This window comes from Hordeum vulgare, chromosome 4H, assembly GCF_904849725.1.
Source record: "Hordeum vulgare subsp. vulgare chromosome 4H, MorexV3_pseudomolecules_assembly, whole genome shotgun sequence".
In the NCBI taxonomy this organism is placed as follows: domain Eukaryota; kingdom Viridiplantae; phylum Streptophyta; class Magnoliopsida; order Poales; family Poaceae; genus Hordeum; species Hordeum vulgare.
The window spans coordinates 607,490,510-607,509,139 of NC_058521.1; the positions used below are offsets into that span (position 1 = coordinate 607,490,510).

At 47.1% G+C, this 18,630-nt stretch overlaps 2 protein-coding genes and 1 non-coding gene across 4 annotated transcripts; 1 reads left to right on the forward strand and 2 right to left on the reverse strand.

Annotated features, from left to right (window-relative positions):
• Positions 1-2,763: 2,763 nt before the first annotated feature.
• On the reverse strand, positions 2,764-2,835 carry TRNAT-UGU. The gene has a single exon. It is a non-coding gene; the product is annotated as a tRNA-Thr (tRNA).
• A 185-nt stretch (positions 2,836-3,020) lies between these two features.
• On the reverse strand, positions 3,021-5,698 carry LOC123450045 (protein WEAK CHLOROPLAST MOVEMENT UNDER BLUE LIGHT 1-like). Its single transcript, XM_045127443.1, has 2 exons — positions 5,147-5,698; positions 3,021-5,045 (listed from the first exon to the last, which is right to left on the reverse strand). Exons 1-2 carry the CDS (start codon positions 5,447-5,449, stop codon positions 3,219-3,221), a joined length of 2,130 nt encoding a protein of 709 aa, XP_044983378.1. The 5' UTR covers positions 5,450-5,698; the 3' UTR covers positions 3,021-3,218.
• Positions 5,699-5,937: 239 nt separating this feature from the next.
• LOC123450047 (protein IN CHLOROPLAST ATPASE BIOGENESIS, chloroplastic-like) lies at positions 5,938-9,132 on the forward strand. Of its 2 annotated transcripts, XM_045127445.1 has the most exons (11): positions 5,938-6,179; positions 6,464-6,547; positions 6,862-6,936; positions 7,033-7,075; positions 7,177-7,234; positions 7,330-7,515; positions 7,587-7,649; positions 7,732-7,823; positions 8,341-8,422; positions 8,530-8,640; positions 8,728-9,132. In XM_045127445.1, the coding sequence occupies exons 1-11, from the start codon at positions 6,044-6,046 to the stop codon at positions 8,866-8,868; spliced, it is 1,071 nt and encodes a 356-aa protein (XP_044983380.1). In that variant the 5' UTR covers positions 5,938-6,043; the 3' UTR covers positions 8,869-9,132. The 2 variants fall into 2 exon arrangements, with proteins under 2 accessions (XP_044983380.1, XP_044983379.1); XM_045127444.1 differs by having other exon boundaries at positions 8,530-9,132.
• Positions 9,133-18,630: the final 9,498 nt, after the last annotated feature.

An 18,630-nucleotide genomic window follows, 5' to 3' on the forward strand; every position in this document is an offset into this window, starting at 1 on the left:
TCGATTCGTGCAATGCTCTATAAGTATAGTGATTTGTGGATTTTTGTTTGGGAGTAATTATGTGGGAGTTTATTTGATTTATATGCAATTTGAGCTCAAAATAACTTGCTAGTTTACATATGTGTAGGTGTGGTTTACTTAGTGTCGTCCCCGTCCTAAGCACAGTCGATCGCCCGCACTGTCCCATCGCCGTCGGCACCACCTTGGTGAGCCCCTTGTTCTTATCATTTTTATAAAAAAGATCTTACTTGTATGATTTAGATAGTTACTTGTATAATTTTCTTACTTGCATGATTGTTTGTTATACATAGTGCCATGGTTTTGATATCCGTGCCCGTCGGCCCTCGTCCGGTTTACGATTCGGATGTGGTATATTCTCTTTTTTAACTCTTTGATGTATTTCGTGTATATGACAACTATGCCCATGAAGTTGACATTGATATTTTTATCTAGGAGGTAGTTGAACGAAAAATTCAACGGACCCTATTATCGAGAAGTTAAATTTAGTTGAAAAAGAAAACGAGGATTTGAAACGAAAATTGAGAAGAGTTGAAGAAGAGAAGATGATATTGGAGTTGTATGTTGCCGATGTGGTCGATAATCACAAGATCAAGATGAATGCAATGCCCTTGAAGATTAGAAGGATTAGAAAATATGCCCTTAATATTGGATCAATTGTTACTTTAGTTGCGATCTTGGTCGCATTTGTTGTTGCATTTAAATGCTTTAGCTAGAAACTCTTCTATGTTGTTTTATGAGAATAAGTGTGTATGAACCTTATGTGTGAACTTGTATTAATTTGGTCTTTTCGGTCTTGTGTAATGAAGATGAACCGACAATGGATGTACGATGACCGACGCTCTCCCCAGTTCATTAATGGCTTGCAGAGTTTTCTGCGTACGACTGAGGCAAACCAGCGGGATGGTTTTATATGTTGTTCATGTGCTGTCTGTAAGAATGGTAAAACTTACTCTAAGTCAAGAGTCATTCACGTCCACCTGTTTACGTCCGGTTTCATGTCCGGCTATAACTATTGGACCAAGCACGGAGAAAGAGGGGTTCTAATAAAAGAGAATGAAGAAGATGATGATGACGACTATCCTTCGTTCCCTGAATACGATGGTACTATAATGGGGAAAGAAGCTGAAGTAAAGGCAACAAATGAGCCCGCTTATGAATATTATCATGGACCTATGTGCTGTCTCATAGAATATTATCATGGACCATGGCTAAGGGCCCGATGACCGAATAAAATAGCTCATCAAGTATGCGATGAGTTCCTTCTCTTCGTAGTCGACATGAAATCAGTATCATGAAAGTACTTCCTCTTTAAAACTTTTTTTTGAACCAGTTCCTCTTTAAAACTTGGGCACACAAGGAATTCGTCCTTGTTACTACTCTCCAAGCTTGCTTTACCAACATGACCTTGTTAAACATTCCGAGATATTTTAAACCCATACCTCTCTCTACTTTGGCTACAGCCAAATCAGATCACTTCTTCCGGTGCATTTTCCTCCTATCATCATTTCATCCCCATAAAAAATGTGCAATGATATTGAGGTATACGATGAAAAAATAGTATAATAGGGAAAAATAGAAAAGGAAAGAAAAATTTGAAAAGAAAGAAACGGTGTTGTTGGATTATAAATACTCTGCTGCTTCAGTTGACCGTGGGTTTCGGATTCGTGACACGGGTGTTATGACAAAGAACCATCTTGTGAATCTCTATCCCACCGAGCTTGTTGTCAATGGTGGGGACAACAAAGGTCTTCTCCCTTTACGCTAGCATGCAATACATCTTTCTTAACACGGTCTCTATCAAGGTTGTTGATAAAAAGAGAACACTTTAGATTTTAATAAAGCATGGTGAAGGTTTGCCAAAGTCGTTGGATTTTTAGGAACAAGAACAAAACAAGAGATCCCTTGAGATTGTTGCAGATGGATGTTGTGGGATACCATTTGTTGTCGATGTTGCGACAACCGCTCGGACACTCCTAAACGGTTTAATTTTGATAGGACAAGTGGGATGTAACATGATCATGGTTGAGTCAGACTGCATGAAGGTAATCAAAGTAATGCAACAAGGAAGCAACTCCACTGAATCGGCTACTGTGATCTACTCCCTCCGTTCCTAAATATAATTCTTTCTAGAGATTCCACTAGTAGACTACATACGAATGTATATAGACATATTTTAGAGTGTAGATTCATTCATTTTGTTCCATATGTGGACTCCTAGTGAAATCTCTTAAAAGACATATATTTAGGAACGGAGGGAGTAGGAAGAGAGCTCACTTTTAGTTCACAACGTTAATCATGTCACTACAAACCATTGTCAAGAGAATAGGGTCATTGATATCTTAACTAGTCAACTCGTGAAGTCACATAACATTGTGTTGGAACATGGATCCACCGGACTTTTTAATTAGTTCATGTATTGGCCGATGATGTATCATTATTTTCACTGTTAAATTAATATGATCCGCCATGACGGGATACCGTTTGTTAACGGCACTGCGACAGTTCGTGTCCTCCTAAACAGGTTATTTCTTGCAGGACAAGTGATATCGTAGTAGGATCATGGTTGAGTCGGATTGCATGAAGGTAGTCGAAGTAATGTGACAAGGCAACAAATCCATTAAACCGTCAACGGTGATATACAAAGAGTGCTCTTTTTTAGTCCACGTGATGGCATTATTACGTCCAAAAAGTTAAAAATATGACGTGGCCACACAAGCCGTTGGATTGTAAGAACAAAAGAAATGCCCTCACGCAGGATCGAACTACGGACCTTCAGTTTACAAGACTGACGCTCTACCACTGAGCTATAAGGGCCTGGACGACATTTCTTTAAAATACCACTATATTTAGTTGGTACTAACTCAAACACAAAGCCAACAAACAGCTGCACGTCTGGTGACAGGCCTAAAACATATATATACTACGTATTCCATGTGTACAAAGAAACATCAATCCAAATTTGCATCACAGAATTCAACCTTCATTTGCAATCAACCGTCAAAGCACTGAGCCAAAATATCTCATGATCATCTTTGTTAGACCAAAAACCATTTACAAAAATCACTTGTATATGATGATCATCTCATGATCTACCTCTTTGATCAATACACATTACACATGTCTCATGTATCAGTAACATCATCACAGCCAGCAACGAAGCTGATCCGACGCCGAGCAAGAAGATGATCGATGAAGAATCACTTGCCATTCCATGTCTGAGCTCTCTTCTTGGCCAAGAACATGACCATGCGCGGGAAGAAGGGCTTCCTCTGCCGCGCGTCGGCCTCCTCCGCCGCCGACATGGCCGCCATGTCAGCCCTCGGCATGTACCCGACCCTCGGGCTCAGGATGTGCGGGTTCCCACGCGCGTCGCCGCCGCCCTCGAACGCCGAGATCTCCGCCAGCCCCGTGCGCGGCGACGCCTTCTCGCCGCCGCTGCCCGCGCGCCGGTGCTGCTCGGCCTGCAGCTGCCGGAGCTCGCGCTCCGCCGCCAGCTTCCCGGACTCGGCCTGCTCGGCCTCCTCCGTTGCCGCCCGCAGCGCCTGCCTCCTCTGCTCCGTCTCCCTCTCCAGCTGCGCCAGCCTCTCCTGGCACCGCGTCTCCGCGTCCTTGGCCTCCTTGATGTGCATCACCGCCTCGTCCACCCGCTCGCCGGCCGCCTCCTCCGTCTCCCTCGCCCTCCGGCTCAGCTCCTCGTACTCCTCCGTGGTCAATGCCACGCAGTCTTCGGGGACGGCGCCGCCTTGGCTCTGCGCGCTCCTGGTTGTGTCCTGTTGCTGCAGCAGCGCGTCCGCCGAGGCCGCGGCGGTCTCAGCCGACGCCTTCGCCGCGAGCATCTCCCGCATCACGGCCTCCAGCCGCGCCTCCGTCGCCTGGACCGCGGCCCTGGCCACGCGGGCGTCTTCCCTGGCCGCGGCGACTTCCTCCTGCGTCGCCCGTGCGCTCGCCTTGGCTTGCTCCGCCTCTCGCCGTGCCTCGTCTAGTTGTTCGGGCGTCGTCTTCTTCTTCTCCTCGCCGCTGTCCCTTGCTCTTGCCTGCGCCGCGGCGAGCTCGGTGGTCACCCGGCGTAGCTCCTCCTCCAGCGACGAGATGGACGCCGACGACGACGTGCTCTGCTTCCGCCGTAGCGAGTCGAGCTCCGCCTTCTCCCTCTCCAGGTCCGCGCGCAGCGACGCGGCGGCGACGTGCAGGATCTTGGCCTCGTCCTTGGCCTTCTCCACGTTTCCCTTCACCTCCTCGAGCTCTTTCTTCGCGCTGTCCAGCATCACCGGCGTGCTTCTCGCCGTCGGGGTCTGTTTATCCTCCTCCTCGCTGGCCCCTTCGACCGCGCGTGCGAACAGCTCGGCTCTGAGGTTCGCGAGATGCTCGGAAGCCGCGGACACCTTGGACTGGAGGTCGCCGGCCGCGACCAGCTCATCCCTCAACCTCCGCACCTCCATCTCACCCTGCTCCAGCTCGTTCTGCAACCGCAGCTTCTCCTCTCGCCACGCCAGCGCCAGCCTCATCCTCCTCTCCTCCGCCGTGTCGTGGGTGGCACGGGCTGACTCCAGCTCGGCCATGAGCACGTCGAGCTCTGCGGTGGCCTCCCGCAGGGCCTCGCCGACCTGCACCGCCTCGCCAGCAGTGACCCGCACACGCGCCGCCGCGGCGCTGGCCTCCTCCGCGACGGCGTCCCGCTCCTTCTTGAGCGTGCCCAGCTCGGCCCTGGTGGCGCGCAGGTCGGCTAGCGCGGCAGCGTGGCGGTCCCGGAGGGATTCGAGCTCGGCCTTGGCCGCCGCCCGCTCCCGGGCGCCCTTCTCCAGCTTGCGCAGGCGGAGCTTGGCGAGCTCCGAGTCCTTGCGCGCCTGCGCCTCGGCGATCTGCGCGCGCTTGACGGTGAGCCAGAGGTCGTCGATCTCGCCGGTGGCGCCCATGAGGTCCTGCTGCGCCTCCGCCCTGCCGGCGTCCGCCTCCCGCGTCCGGCGCTGGTACTCCGCGGCCTCCGCCTGCACCCCGCCGAGCTCCTCCTCGACCTGCTGCCGCCGCTGCATTAACAAACGAACGAACCAGAGCAAACCGTCAGACAGACAGACAGGCAGTAGTATAGAGACAGAGACACGAATGACGGACAGACGGACGGACGGACCTCTCTCCAGTCGAGGATGCCGCCGAACTTGCTGACGGCGCCGCGGACGGAGTCGATGGGCGCGGCGGTGTCGACGCGGTGCGCCTTGCCGTCGATGACCCGGACGAAGCGGTCGGCGATATCCGACGCCATGTACGTCCCCGGGCCGTGCTCTCCGTCGTCGTCGTCGTCATCGTCGTCGTCGTCCTGGTGGTGGGTGTCGAAGAAGTCGGCGTCCTCGGAGCTGGCGTGGGACATGGACGCCGGCGCGGGGGCCGGGCGGCTGCTGCTGGTGGCGGGGCCTTCCATGCTAGCCTCCTCCATCCCGCAGCATAGGTGTAGGACGTCGAGGAAGCACCTCCTGACCGCGCCCACGCTCCCAGGTTCCTGCAAGCAATGCCGGTGGGAATCGAAGCGGAGACGGCGGGCCAGCAATCCATCTTAGAGGAAAAAAACTGGAAGCCACGTTAATGAGTCACCTGGATTGCTGCCTTGATCGTTCCTATTGAGCTGTCGAGCACGTGGACGGGGGAGGGGTAGGCTCCGCCGCTCCGGTCTGGTCGTTGCGGGTGGGAGGGGGAGGGGGAGGGGGGGGTGGGTGGGAGGAAGGAGGAGAGTGTGGCCGGGAGGCGATGGCGCGCGCGAGCCGCGGAGCCTCTCCTGGAGGCTGGCGCTGCACGCGCGGATTGGTTTTTTTTTCTTCTTCTTTTTGTTTTGGAAAATCTGGAAATCCTGGGCCGGAATTCGCCAGCCATTGGATGGATATCTCCGCTGGCTCATGGGCCGTGGTCCCCGTCTCGTTGGATCGGGACAGCTTTGTTTGTTTGGCCCAATCGAAGCCTCGTGTCGCCGCGGAGTCCATCCACAGCCCCCTCAGCAGCCATCCCCGCCCGCACACCCACCACCGCCGGCGGCGAGATGAGGCCCGCGGCGGCAGCGGCCGCGTCCGTGCTGCAAGCGCCACGGCGAGCGCTCGGAGGGGCGTCGTTCGTCGCCGCGCGCTGTGGCTCCTCCTCCTCCTCTTCGGTCGCCGCCGCCGCCGCCACCGCGTACGGTGAGGACTCTCTAGACTTAGTTCGTGACCCAGATGGCGCTGACAAAGACCAAGCGTAGATGATTATTAATTGATGGGTTATTGGATTTGGGGAGCCGGCTGAATCCACGGTGCTGTAAACTTTTAGGCTGTTTGAGCAGAATCCACTGAAGCAGTAGCTTAATGCACCACATTCGTTCCTATATAGTATGCTGCTACGCCGTGTGCATTATCCACTTAGTCGTTCTGCACTTTTCCTTTTGCTACCACAAGGTTTCTGATGGCTCTCCTGCTGGAACTTGCAGATCATGTGTCGTTCGTCAAGGAAATCGCTGTCACCGATCCCCCGGAGCATCTTAACTCTTTGTTGAATGTGCTTCAGGCACGAGGTACTACATCACATTATCTCAGTAACATTTTTCATTTCCATGGATTCTTCATTCATGGCAACAAACCCTTTGTCATGCTATTCGAAATCATCTGTTATGGGCGTAAGGCTTACTGATTCAGTTTCAGCAGCGACAACAACTGCCTTCTCATTTTCTTTGTTAATCTAGTTGTATAACTTTCGATTTCAGTCCTGCATAAGGTGGTTCCTAATCAGAAACTTAGAATACCACCGGGTAGAGAAAGTATACTGCTAATATTATAGCTCCTGGGCTCTCTCGACCTTGTTGTTCAAAATACATTTGGAACTTGGCAGGTGAAAAGATAGTTTCTCCTGGAGCTAAGAGAGGGCTCATTCCACTTGTTGTTCCCCTGTCAGAAAGCCCGCAAGGTTTGGATGTGTTCTACACTGAATTATTCACCTGAAAGTGATTACGAACATCATGATTGTAAGCTCAAAGGCCTGACGATATTAGTCAGAATGCAGGTAACTTGACATCCCTACTGAGATGGCCAACTGCTCCAAGTGGGTTAGTTGCCCCTGCATATACTGTTATATATTTTTATTGTTTTCACATTTGGGACTAGTATTTAAATAGTAGGCATATGTATACATCTGCTTGTCCTTCAGGATGGAGATGCCTGTAGTGGAAGTGCGTAACCATGGGCTATGGCTTTTGGCTAAAAACGTAAGTCTATATTGCTATGTGTTTATAATGTTTTAATTTACAACATGTGCACATGCAATCCATTTTTGTTTACAATTTCTACTCGTATTTATCAGGTCAACCAATATATTCATAGAATACTTGTCGAGGCTGATAGCAGGGCTGATAGTGGTGATGATTTATGGTCTGCTGTTCGAGAAGATTTATGGTCTGCTGTAGGGGAAGCTGGTGCAAACATTTACAAAAGAGGTGATTTCAAAGAATCGCAGATGGCAGATCTTGATGTCTATTTGTTGAAGAAGGTTGAGAAATACACCTCAGTTTGTAACTACTGAGTTTGAGGACAAGTGTCTTTACTGATATCTTGCTGTAGGTTGGACTCTTTCCGGATATTCTAGAAAGGAAAGCATCACGCCACCTAGAAAAAGGAGATCATGTAAAACTCTTTCCTTCTCCCGATATATATTAGTAATGTTTATCCAACGAGATTTAAATTGTACATTGTGTTTGCCCTTCAGGTTTCCGCTCTTATTACTGGAGAATTCTATACTAGAGATCAATTTCCTGGATTTGGAAGACCCTTTGTGTTCAACTCAGAAGTTCAGAAAAGGTACTGATGTGTAATTAGCTGTATAGGTGGGTGACTGATGTTCTATCAATAGACACTCACTGTGTAGTTACACTTTGCATGAGCATAGTGTGCGCTGGTGAATGGTGATCCCTAGCAAACTATGAGTCGAGCAATTCTTTGACATCTTGCTGCTTGGCTGCATCTTCAGTTGTGCTGTATTGGACCGGCTAGAATTCATTTGTAGCAAAATATCTATTGATATAAGATTGCTAATACTTTCAACTGAGTTTTGAATTGAGAATTATCTAGTTCTTGTGTAAAATTCCTAAAAGAACAGTGATCTAAGTAGTTCTCCAAGTGTTGTGGACTAGCAGCACGACACTAACGTTGCGAATAAATAACACAGTAATAACGTGCTAATGTTCGTCAACTGAGCTGGCATACGTGCTGTAAATCGGATAACATTCCATCTATATAATTGTCTGAATAAAATCTGTGGTGTACATGTGAATCGTCGGGGTTCCTAATTTTGCTTCTTGTGTGGTTTTGTTTTCAGAGTTGGACGTACATCTGAGGCCAAAGAGTCAGCTCGAGTGGCTCTGAAGTCACCATGGTGGACACTGGGCTGTAGATATGAAGTATGGTTTCCCCCTGTTACCTCCTCCCCTTCACTTCCTTGCTTCTATGCCTCAGCCGAGCGACCTTTGACCCATTTTTGTTCATTTTCATCATTCCTGTGTAACAGGAGGCAGCTGAATTAGCTGGGTGGGAGGATGAGCAGATCGAGTTCATAAGAGAGAAGGTATCCGAGGAGGGCAAACAAGACGATCTGAAGAAAGGAAAAGCACCAGAGCAGGTCTGTAACTACAAACCGTCTACCATTCCATCATCGACGCCCAGTTGCTTCCCTGCACCTTGTCACATGAGCTTCTCAAACATGCAGGTGGTCCTTGACGAGGCGGCGTTTCTTATGGATCTAGCAACAGTTGACGGCAACTGGGACGAAGTCGTGGATCGGATCGCCGATTGCTACAGAGAGGCTGGGATCCACGACATTGCGAAGTTCATCGCTTACAGGGAGTAGAACACCTGCAGTTGTTCGTGTTCCCTACAAGCATGATGCTGCTCCGAGGAATTTTACGGCACTCGGCTTCGGAGTTTGGACTGAGAAGTGTAGTGTAGGTTTAGCTTTTATGGGCAAGAAGAAACTATTCCAGAGTGGATCTTGGCGTATCTTTGTGGTCACGTCGCACGAGCGAAAATAATGTCCAGTTATTCAATTTCTTTTTGCCATCTATGTGTGTATTCATGATTAATAATATACGAAATAAACCTCAAATTGTTGCAACATTTGGTTATTTGGTCAACCAAGTTTCAAACATGTCGAATCTGGACATGGTGGTAACATGGCATATCAATTCGACATTTGAGCTCCTGATTTGGATATTGGCAAATATTATCTAGCTATGTACTCAACTAACCTATGATTGTAGCTGTCCGCTCTGACGAAAATCTGGATAATTCTGTTAGATATAGAAGAACCTATGGGGTGAAGACCAGCAAGATGAGCAGCCAGAAGAAGTTATCCCAGAGGCTCCTCAGATGCCACCAGCTTTGAAAGAGAAGAAGTGGGGCCCTGTCCAAGCTACTAGGCAGAGCACAAGATTTGACTGCAAGGGGAAGACCATGATAGAGCTGGCCCAAGAGAACAAGAAGGTGAAAAATCTTGAGATCTCTAAGCCTGCAGTTACCAACCATAACTACCTCTTTACTGCATAATGATAAATTTCATTTCATTTTGTTACTCACACTGTAGGAGTAGATATTTCTGATGTTCTAGCTGAACACTCTCTAGTTGATTTAACTCCTGTAGATAACAGTTTAGAACCTTTGAGCCTGGAGATATGACTGATGATCTCCTGTCTCCCACTAGTCATGTAAATAACAAGTTTATTAGTGCTAACGATGAGTCTCAGTTTCATGATTAGGCTGATGATTTGCTTATTACCGAGGACCTTTGGTACAGGGTCTGTAATCAGAGGCGGACAAGCATCCCAGGAAAAAATGTTAACATGAATAGTATCTTCTGGAATATTAGAGGGATTTTTGCCCCCGGTAGAAAAGCTCTCGTTATAGATACTTCTAAGAAAGTGCATCCTTCTATTGTAGACTTTCAGCGGACAAAGAAATACATAAATTTCATAGCATACTTATCTGTTGGTGGCCAACACAGAGCACAACTCCTTAAAAAAAAGGCCATGGCCACTGCCTCTGCTTTTTTTTACTTTCAGTTTCCTTTTTAGGGCCTCTTTGTTTTGAAGGATTTCGTAGGAATTTCGGGGGATTTGAACCCTAAGGATTTTTCCATATGGAAGCTCCGTAGATCATATATAGGAATGTGGTTACCGAATTCCTATGGAATCCATACCTATACCCCTCATTCAAAGTTTGAGAGTAAGCATTACATAATCTCCAAGATTTTTTTTTTAAGGAATAGATTACCAGTTTTTCCTTACCACACGGAGTCCTATTGAAACCAAGAAATATAGGCCTGCTTGCCATCCACACCAGAATAGATAGAGTTTTCCGAAGAAACCTGCTAGTGGAGGAAGGCCTCCTAGGGATAAGAGACATAGGGCTAAAGAGAGAGCCAAAAAAGATCTTTCATGTATAATCCTGCATAATCTCGAATGTTATCAGTTCCGGTATATATTCATACGCATTTCTAACTATTGCAACCAAGCAGATTATCTGGAACCATGCATGACTTTTTTTTGCATAGAATTTGTTTTGCATAGAAAAAAGAAGGGGAATATTGATATATATTGCCAAAATAGACTAAATATAGTCTGAACGATCTTAAAAATCCCTCGAAGGAGATAATAAAGAACCCAAAGCAGATGGTATCAAAAACCCGTCCTCAGTTCGGATTGCAGGCTGCAACTCGCCTGCATGAAGCAGGAATCGCTAGTAATCGTCATATAACCCAATTGAGACATTGTAGAATAGGCTTCAGCTTCAGCCACGCGAATTCTCGATATTCCTTTTTATTTCTCATCAAAGCGAAGGTCCAGTAGCCGAAAGCATCACTAGCTTATGCTCTGACCCGAGTAGCATGGGCTCAGCTGCATACATCACTGCACTTCCACTTGACACCTATTTAAACGTCTCGCGGTCAGAGATCACTTTCCCCTCCCACTGCTTGGGAGCTCAGCACGGTTTCACGGGTTGCGCTCGTTGCGAGACTTAACCCAACACCTTCCCTTCTCCGACCCTTACTGCCCAACCGGCCGAGTTCCTTAGAGAGAGTTGGCTCGCGCCCCTAGGTATCTGATATCTTTCTAGAGGTTAATAAACTTCTTCTCTCTGATTCAAGTAGAAATACAAATGGAAACCAAGCCTTTCGTGGTTCAAAAACGCGGAATCTCGTCTCAATCATCATTTGTCAGGACTTTTCGGGGTAAGTTCTTTGGCTTGGACAGGACATTTAGTTCATGTTGCTATTCCCGCAAATAGCTAAAAAACGATAGTTTTGGTTTACTAGAACTATCCGCATATTGTTTCAGCTCGGTGGAAACCATTCCCCCTAGAGTAGCTGTTAATACGAATAACAGAAACTTTGTTATAGCCGCCCTACCTTTGAGTGCGGTTTGAACTATTGATTTACGTCCCACGGAAAAGTGAGCTAATCCAACCAATCTTGCTTGCACAATGGAAAGAGCCACATGCTTATCTCTCGAGCGAATTAAATTAGCCATTGATAACAAGCTCTTTATTTTGGCGGTGTATATGATACCTGGGCCCCTGGGAGGCGGGGGAGATGTAAGAAAAATTATCACTTTGACCCTTAGTCCTAGTCCGTTGGCATTTCAGCCTTTCTTCTCCTTTCAGGGCCTATCCGAAAGAGAATCGAGTGAGTTTTATGGACCCATCGGGCCAGAAGCTTCTCAAGCTCAAGCATTTACTTTTCTAGTTAGAGACCAGAGCTCGGATTCTAACCTTGTGTCAGACCCGCGGGCCAAGGGACAGTGGTATTTTTGTCTTTTCTTTCTTCAAAAATTCTTATATGTTAGCAGAAAAACCTTATCCATTAATAGCTGGAACTTCAACAGCAGCTAAGTCTAGAGGGAAGTTGTGAGCATTACGTTCGGGTTTTCCTATGAGTGGACCCTTTATTTTTTATTTTTTTTAGAAATCCTAATTATTCTTGATTATGGATTGAATAAGGGATGTATTTTATTTACTAGTCCTTTATATTCCAATGTGTCAATCGTCAAATGGCTTGGCAATTTCCCCGGGTCCGATGAAGCAATATAATTTTGAACCAGATCTTTTGATCTTTGGTTATCTTTCGTAGATTGATTTTATTACGACATGCTATTTTTTCCATTCATTACCTTTGAGGATCAGTCGTGGTCTTCTAGACTCTACCAAGAGTCTGGACGAATTTGTTGTTTCATCCAAATGTGTAACTTGATAATTGCGTCGTTGTGCCTGGGCTGTGAGGGCTCTCAGCCACATGGATAGTTCAATGTGCTCATCAGCGCCTGACCCCTCCAAGTAGTTTACCGGACAAATTGACAAGTCTGGCATTCCCAGCCCACCAAGCAAAGCCGGTGGTTTCTTGGTCACGACCAGCTAAAACGGAAGTTCCATTAAAGAGCGTTTCCACGTGGTAGAACCTCCTCAGGGAATATAAGATTTTCATGAGGCTGATCCTGAGCTGCCATCCACGCACGAATACCCTCGTTTAAAAGAATATTTCTTGTGTTAAGCAGAAGAAATTAATTACCTAAGTTTCAAACCCTAATTTTTATCAATAAACAAAAAAGTTGATTTCCAATCGTAACTAAATCTTCTTTTGTTAAAGAATAAGGAAGCCAAATAGCTAAAAAAAATGATAGTTTTGGTTTACTAGAACCATCTGCATATTGTTTCAGCTCGGTGGAAACCCAATTCTTTTCCTCAGGATCTCTTGAATGAAATTAGGGAACGAAGTAAGTAGATTATATGGATTTAGATAGAATTTCTATCTCCTACTCTATAAGGATCATCTAGAAAGCAGAGAGCTTTGAATAAGAATAGGATAGATATGTCAAAAGCAGGTCTGATTACACCTATTCCTAATCCTAAATAGAATGTAAGGACGTAGGTTAACTCCCTCAATAAACTTTACCCAGGAAAGTTCTAATTCTTTTGTAAATTCATATGAAAATCTAAGTTAATGATCAATAGGTTTGGATAAATAATTTAGGCAATTTGACTCTTTGTTTTTGCTTTTTTTTAGATCTACCTATACCTCAGTCATACTCAATTCGATGGAATTGTTTGATCTTAAAGGGGATCTTCTATAATTTCGCACATAAGGGGTTATTTCTTGATTTTGTCCAGTCATTAATAACCGATGCAAAGCGAAGAACCTTACCAGGGCTTGACATGCCGCGAATCCTCTTGAAAGAGAGGGGTGCCCTCGGGAACGCGGACACAGGTGGTGCATGGCTGTCGTCAGCTCGTATTGTTTGTTGACCATAACTCATGAACCCAGTTACCATAGGGAACATCCGAAAAAGAAGAGCAAAGCAAAGGTACCATGACCAAAAGTGAACCAACCCCTTGGACTGCTGCGAAAAACACCATCGGCGGACGGGTTGATGAGAGGAATGGAAGTGATTGACACGGGAGCTCCTCTCAGTGTTCTGGTCGGTGGAGCTACTCTCGGACGAATTTTCAACGTTCTTGGGGACCTCAACAGAAAACTGTCGAGTAACAGCAGCAAGTGATTGAGTTCAGTAGTTCCTCATAGAAAATTATTGACTCTAGAGATATGGTAATATGGAGAAGACAAAATTGTTTGAAGCACGCACAGAACCGGATATTTGGTTTGATCTTGTAGTCCAAAGAATTCCATACCATGACGTATCTGGGATAGTAGTCATTAGTGAAAAAACAATAGTTATACAAACGAGTATGGGCTAATGAGGCCTGCGGATCCTATTGGAATTGGGATCCTAAGGTGAAATTGAAGGGGGGGAGATAATACAGATTTAAGAGTAGTTCACTACTGCAATTCAAAAAAGAAAGAGAATTCTAGTTAACGGTTCCAATTTGTTCTGAATTTTGCAGCCTGTGACTAGAAATCCACTTTTCTTCTTTTTCATCTCAATAGAAAGAAATGGGAAGTTTTATTGGGTACTCTTTCTACTACTATATTAGTATTAGTACCGAATTTAAACGGGTTGTTTCAGCTCGGTGGAAACCCAATTCTTTTCCTCAGGATCTCTTGAATGAAATTAGGGAACGAAGTAAGTAGATTAGATGGATTTAGATAGCAATCTTATGGAAATAGCATGGAATAAGGTTTGATCCTATTCATGGGGATTCTTTTGGGCAAACAAAATTGTAAGGAAGAAAATTTCTTTTCTATTTTTATTTAAGAACTACTTGAATTTTTCAGTCTGGTTGCGAGGTCCAGTTTCCTCGTAGTAACGCCACCGAATCTCGTCAAGAACTCTTTGTGCTTTGAAAACAGACATAGGGATACGTTTATTCTTACATTAAAATTCTTACATTAAAGAATGAATAAAATCTCCTCCACGCCCTAATCGACCCCCCAGAGGAGTATGCGTTTCTAAAAGATCTTTAATACTGTGCCCAATTCCGAAGTTAGTTCGATACATGTGACCATTAAAAAAAAGAGAATGACAAAGCATCCGGGAATAAACGATTAATTTATATCAGAAGAGAAATCATTAGTTATTCATTAAGGTTAATTTGATTCAATGCGGGCTTTTCTGGTCAAAACGTATCTTGTCTTTATCACTTTTTTTTTGGGAACTCGTGGGAATGTGTTCTTATTTATTGATAGGCTTTTGGCCCTGGGCGACACACGTGCTACAATGGGCGGGACAACCTAAAATTCTACTAATCCACATTTCGTATGTGTAGTGGAGAATATCTTCTATGATCATACCGCAACCATGTCATCCATGAACAGGCTCCGTAGCAATTTCAATATGAGCTCAAACCTCTTTGCATTTTTACTTTGCAAAGTCCAATGCACCTTGACTCTATCTCTCTCTCAATGCCCTAAAATTCTGGGAGGGCGATTTGCATCTCAGACGGCGGCCGTTGGCGCTAAAATTCTGATTTGCGTTGACAGCTTCCTGTCTACTGAGTTTTAAAAAGTTGCTACGTCGAGGCACAGGCTCAAAGGCTGCATCATCGACGGATGTATGTATGAGGAAGCCGACTTTGATACCCCAAGGATTTGAATGTAATTTTAGTTTTATGCGCAAGTGTGTTTATAAGGATCTTTGATGTTTAATACATGGCCTTAGAGCAACTCTAGCAGACCCTCTATAATTGTCACCTGCAAACGCGTTCGACGGAGTGGGGTTTCACGGGACGAAATGTTGCGCTGCAGAACAGAACACGTATAATCAAACTGTATAATTTGAAATAAAACATTCGCGAACAAAATTGAAACCATAGTCATTGAGAGCTACATAGAACATGATCATACAAACTACATTCACAGCCTGCATCACTTACTAGAGGGGGGAGCACACCTACTGGAGCTCATCGGAGCTCACCAGAGCTACTAGCTATCCTACCGCACTACGCAAAATTGAGCTCACCGGAGTCGAGCTCGTGTGGTAGTAGATGCGCAGTGCGCTCAGTTGTCGTCGTCGGAGGAGAGCTCGATGTAGATGCGCTCCTGCGCAGTCGCTTCACGGCGCCACTCCTCCACCTTGTGGCCGAAGGCGAGGGCCGACGCGACACCTTGCTCGTAGAGCATGGTGTCGATCTCCTCCTCCCCCGGCGACGTTGCTGGTCCTCTTCCGCCTCTCGTGCACTCCGCGCCAGCAGCACGGGCAAAAGGCTATCCACCTCCGTCGGAGGGAGGAAATCCTCCGGTCCGGCGACGGCCCCGACACATCGCTCCGGCACCGCCTTGGCCTCCGGCTCCATCTTCACCGACGGGAGGTTGAAGGAGCTCTTCGAGCTCCCTCTTCACGGGGGGGGGGGGGGGGGGAGGAGCGCGAGCTCGACGCCTCGAAGGAGTTGCCGGAGAAGAGGCGGTCGCGCGCGCGGTCGTACTCCTCTGTCTCGTGACGAAGGAGCGACGACGGCGGCGGCTGGCCCCACTGCGTGTACCGGCGGGCGGCGTGCTTACGGGTGGCGTCGGATCTGACGCAATGAGCCCTCTCGGGGTCGTCGTTCCTACGGCTATCGGAGTTGGTCATCAAGGGCGGTGGAATGGAGCGGCTACGCGGCGGAATGGAGGCGCGCGGCGGCGGATTGGAGGCGCCGGCGGTGAGGTGGGGGACTTTTCGCGGCGGCAGAGGGATAGGGTTTCGACCCGCATCCAGCGGTCGAACCCCCAGATATACCGGTCGAGTGCTCGCGTTTATGGGCCACCACAAAAGTTTTACGGGTCGGGCCGCGTTTACAGTATCTGCTCTGGCAGGAAAAATAGCCCAAACCCGCATACTCGTCGGAATTTTTGCGGGTCGGGCGTTTTGCGGGGTCTCCTAGAGTTGCTCTTAGGCCCTTTTGTAAAAAGAGAAAAGAAAAAAACTTGCACCCCTCAGCTTTTTTAGTCTACATACTCGCTCCGTCCCAAAGTAAGTGGATCAGTTTTGTACTAGGTCGAGTACAAAGTTATATTAAGCTTGAGACACTTATTTTAGGATGGAAGGAGTATAAGTTTGTCCGAAGTCAAAGTATGTCTACCTTGACCAAACTTATAAAAAAAGTATCAGCATTCACAATGCCAAATCAATATTGTTAGATTCGTTACGAAACACGGTTTCATAGTTTATATATATTTGGCATTTGTGGATGTTAATATTTTTAATATAAATTTGGTCAAACTTTAATTATAATGTTTGAGTTGACACAAATCTAATACAACACGGAGTAAAAATTGTGCTGGAGGGAGTATGAGTGTGTTTGGTAGGCGTAGTTGCTGGGACTGTCTGGTGGAGCCTGGGTAAACAAGGTTTAGTTGAGGTAAAAGCGGATACAAAACTAACATATGCATTTTATTTGGTTGCCTACATACACTCTAGGTTGCATGAGGTGTTACTCTTGGCATACTGTTTAATTGCCCGCTTGTGCACGGGCAAACACACAACATGTTGTTTGGTGGCATGCACCGCATGTTGTCTGGTAACCTCTTTGGCGCGATGGTAAGGTTACCAGCACACAGTTGCCTCAGGAAGAACACATATAACAGAACATACAACATATATAAATAGTAGTTCGATACTAGTAAAGCAACTCGAGTGTCGGGGCTGTCTTAGGGGTTCATTCTGAAGGCGTTGTCGTGCTTCGTGCACCTGGTCACCACTTCAATGCCATCGGCATTGAACACAATGACCTTCAGCATGTCGGGAGTGAACAACTTAAAGGTCACCATGAAGCCTATCTTAATCTGATGGGCAACGACGAAGGTGGACCGACCCTGATCGAGGGCGACCATGTCGTTCAGCAGCAGGACAATCACTCTCGAGGAGCAACCCATGTTCGTCTTTAGCTTGAACTCATGTGGCACCGACGGGGAGTGTTTCGTGAAGTCGAGCGACATAGGTATGGTCTCCCGTTGGGGGCCATGATCACCTTGCAGAAGTTGGTTGGCCCTCCGACCTCAAGCTAGTGGTCATAGTTCTGACGCTTGCCGCTCGGGGGCTCCTTTGGCTGGACATCGTTCGTGCCAGGGCTCTGGACGGGCGTCACCTCTGAGGGCGGCACCACGTCCTTGCCCTTGTCTTGCTCCTTTGGTAGCACCACCTCCTTCCCCTTGCTCTCCGTGTCAATCTGCATTATGAAGAGGTTCAAATGGTCATGATCTGCGATACGAATGTTGCAACATCGTCACTAAAACCTATTGCCCAGAACCCCTTTATTTACCCAGCCTAACAGTCACCACTCCACCTATTTGTCTCTCACTCTTCCTCCAACCCATCGACATGAACTCCGACAACAATTCGAACCCCAACCCCAACCCCTTCCCTTTGGGCATTGGATGGAGGGCATTCTTCCTAGGGTGCTCGCTCGATGATCGCGCCAAGTTTGAGACCACCATGAAAGTGTTCTCAAATTTCAGCAGCATGGAAGAGATGCACAAAGAGTCAGACGCTGTGGTCAAGAAGGTCACGCCGGAGGAGTTGAAGACACTGATTCCTGACCCAACGAAGGGTGCTATGTCAGTGGACATACTTTTGTTGGGCCATGAATCAGGCCGACTCCGGCGATGCTGGACAGAGGGAAAAGTGGGCCAAGTATAAACAGCACCAGCGTCCTCATGGCCGCTGAAGGAGGATCAAGAACCGATGGCTATGAAGGTGGAAGAAGATGTGGTGCGAGGACACCGAAGCCTGATCATCGAGTTGGACTCCGTCGAGGAAGAGGAGACGAAGAAGACCAAGACCAAGCCCAAGGCCAAGGCCACCCGCTGCTTCAATCGCCTCCGGGGTCCCCGAGGATAAGATCCGTGTGTACTGTGTAATATGAACCCTAATCCCCATCCCTGTTGTACTCAATCCGGATGAGGAACCTCTTTATTTACCGCCATTAATGAAAATGTTGTGAAACCCGGATTTCCCATTCCCCTAACGTGGATCGAAACTAAACTCGAATTGAATGCAAAGTAGTATGTGCAGAGGGGAAAATTGCTTACCGACATTAACGAAGTGCTGCGTCACCACGGATGTCGGTGAAGGTGGCCGGAGGTCGACTTGCTATTCTCCGATCTGCTGCACGTCGCCACCACCATAGATGAGGAGAGATGGAAGAGTGGAGAGAGGGAAGAGTGGAGAGGGGAGAGATGGAAGAGTGGAGA

Bases quoted from the DNA above. Each gene is read 5' to 3' on its own strand.
- LOC123450045 (XM_045127443.1), bottom strand. From the start codon at position 5,449: ATGGAGGAGGCTAGCATGGAAGGCCCCGCCACCAGCAGCAGCCGCCCG. The intron at 5,046-5,146 runs GTCCGTCCGTCC...TTGTTAATGCAG, and splicing joins GCATCCTCGACTGGAGAGAG to CGGCGGCAGCAGGTCGAGGA.
- LOC123450047 (XM_045127444.1), top strand. From the start codon at position 6,044: ATGAGGCCCGCGGCGGCAGCGGCCGCGTCCGTGCTGCAAGCGCCACGG. The intron at 6,937-7,032 runs GTTTGGATGTGT...GTCAGAATGCAG, and splicing joins CCTGTCAGAAAGCCCGCAAG to GTAACTTGACATCCCTACTG. The intron at 7,076-7,176 runs GTTAGTTGCCCC...CTTGTCCTTCAG, and splicing joins TGGCCAACTGCTCCAAGTGG to GATGGAGATGCCTGTAGTGG.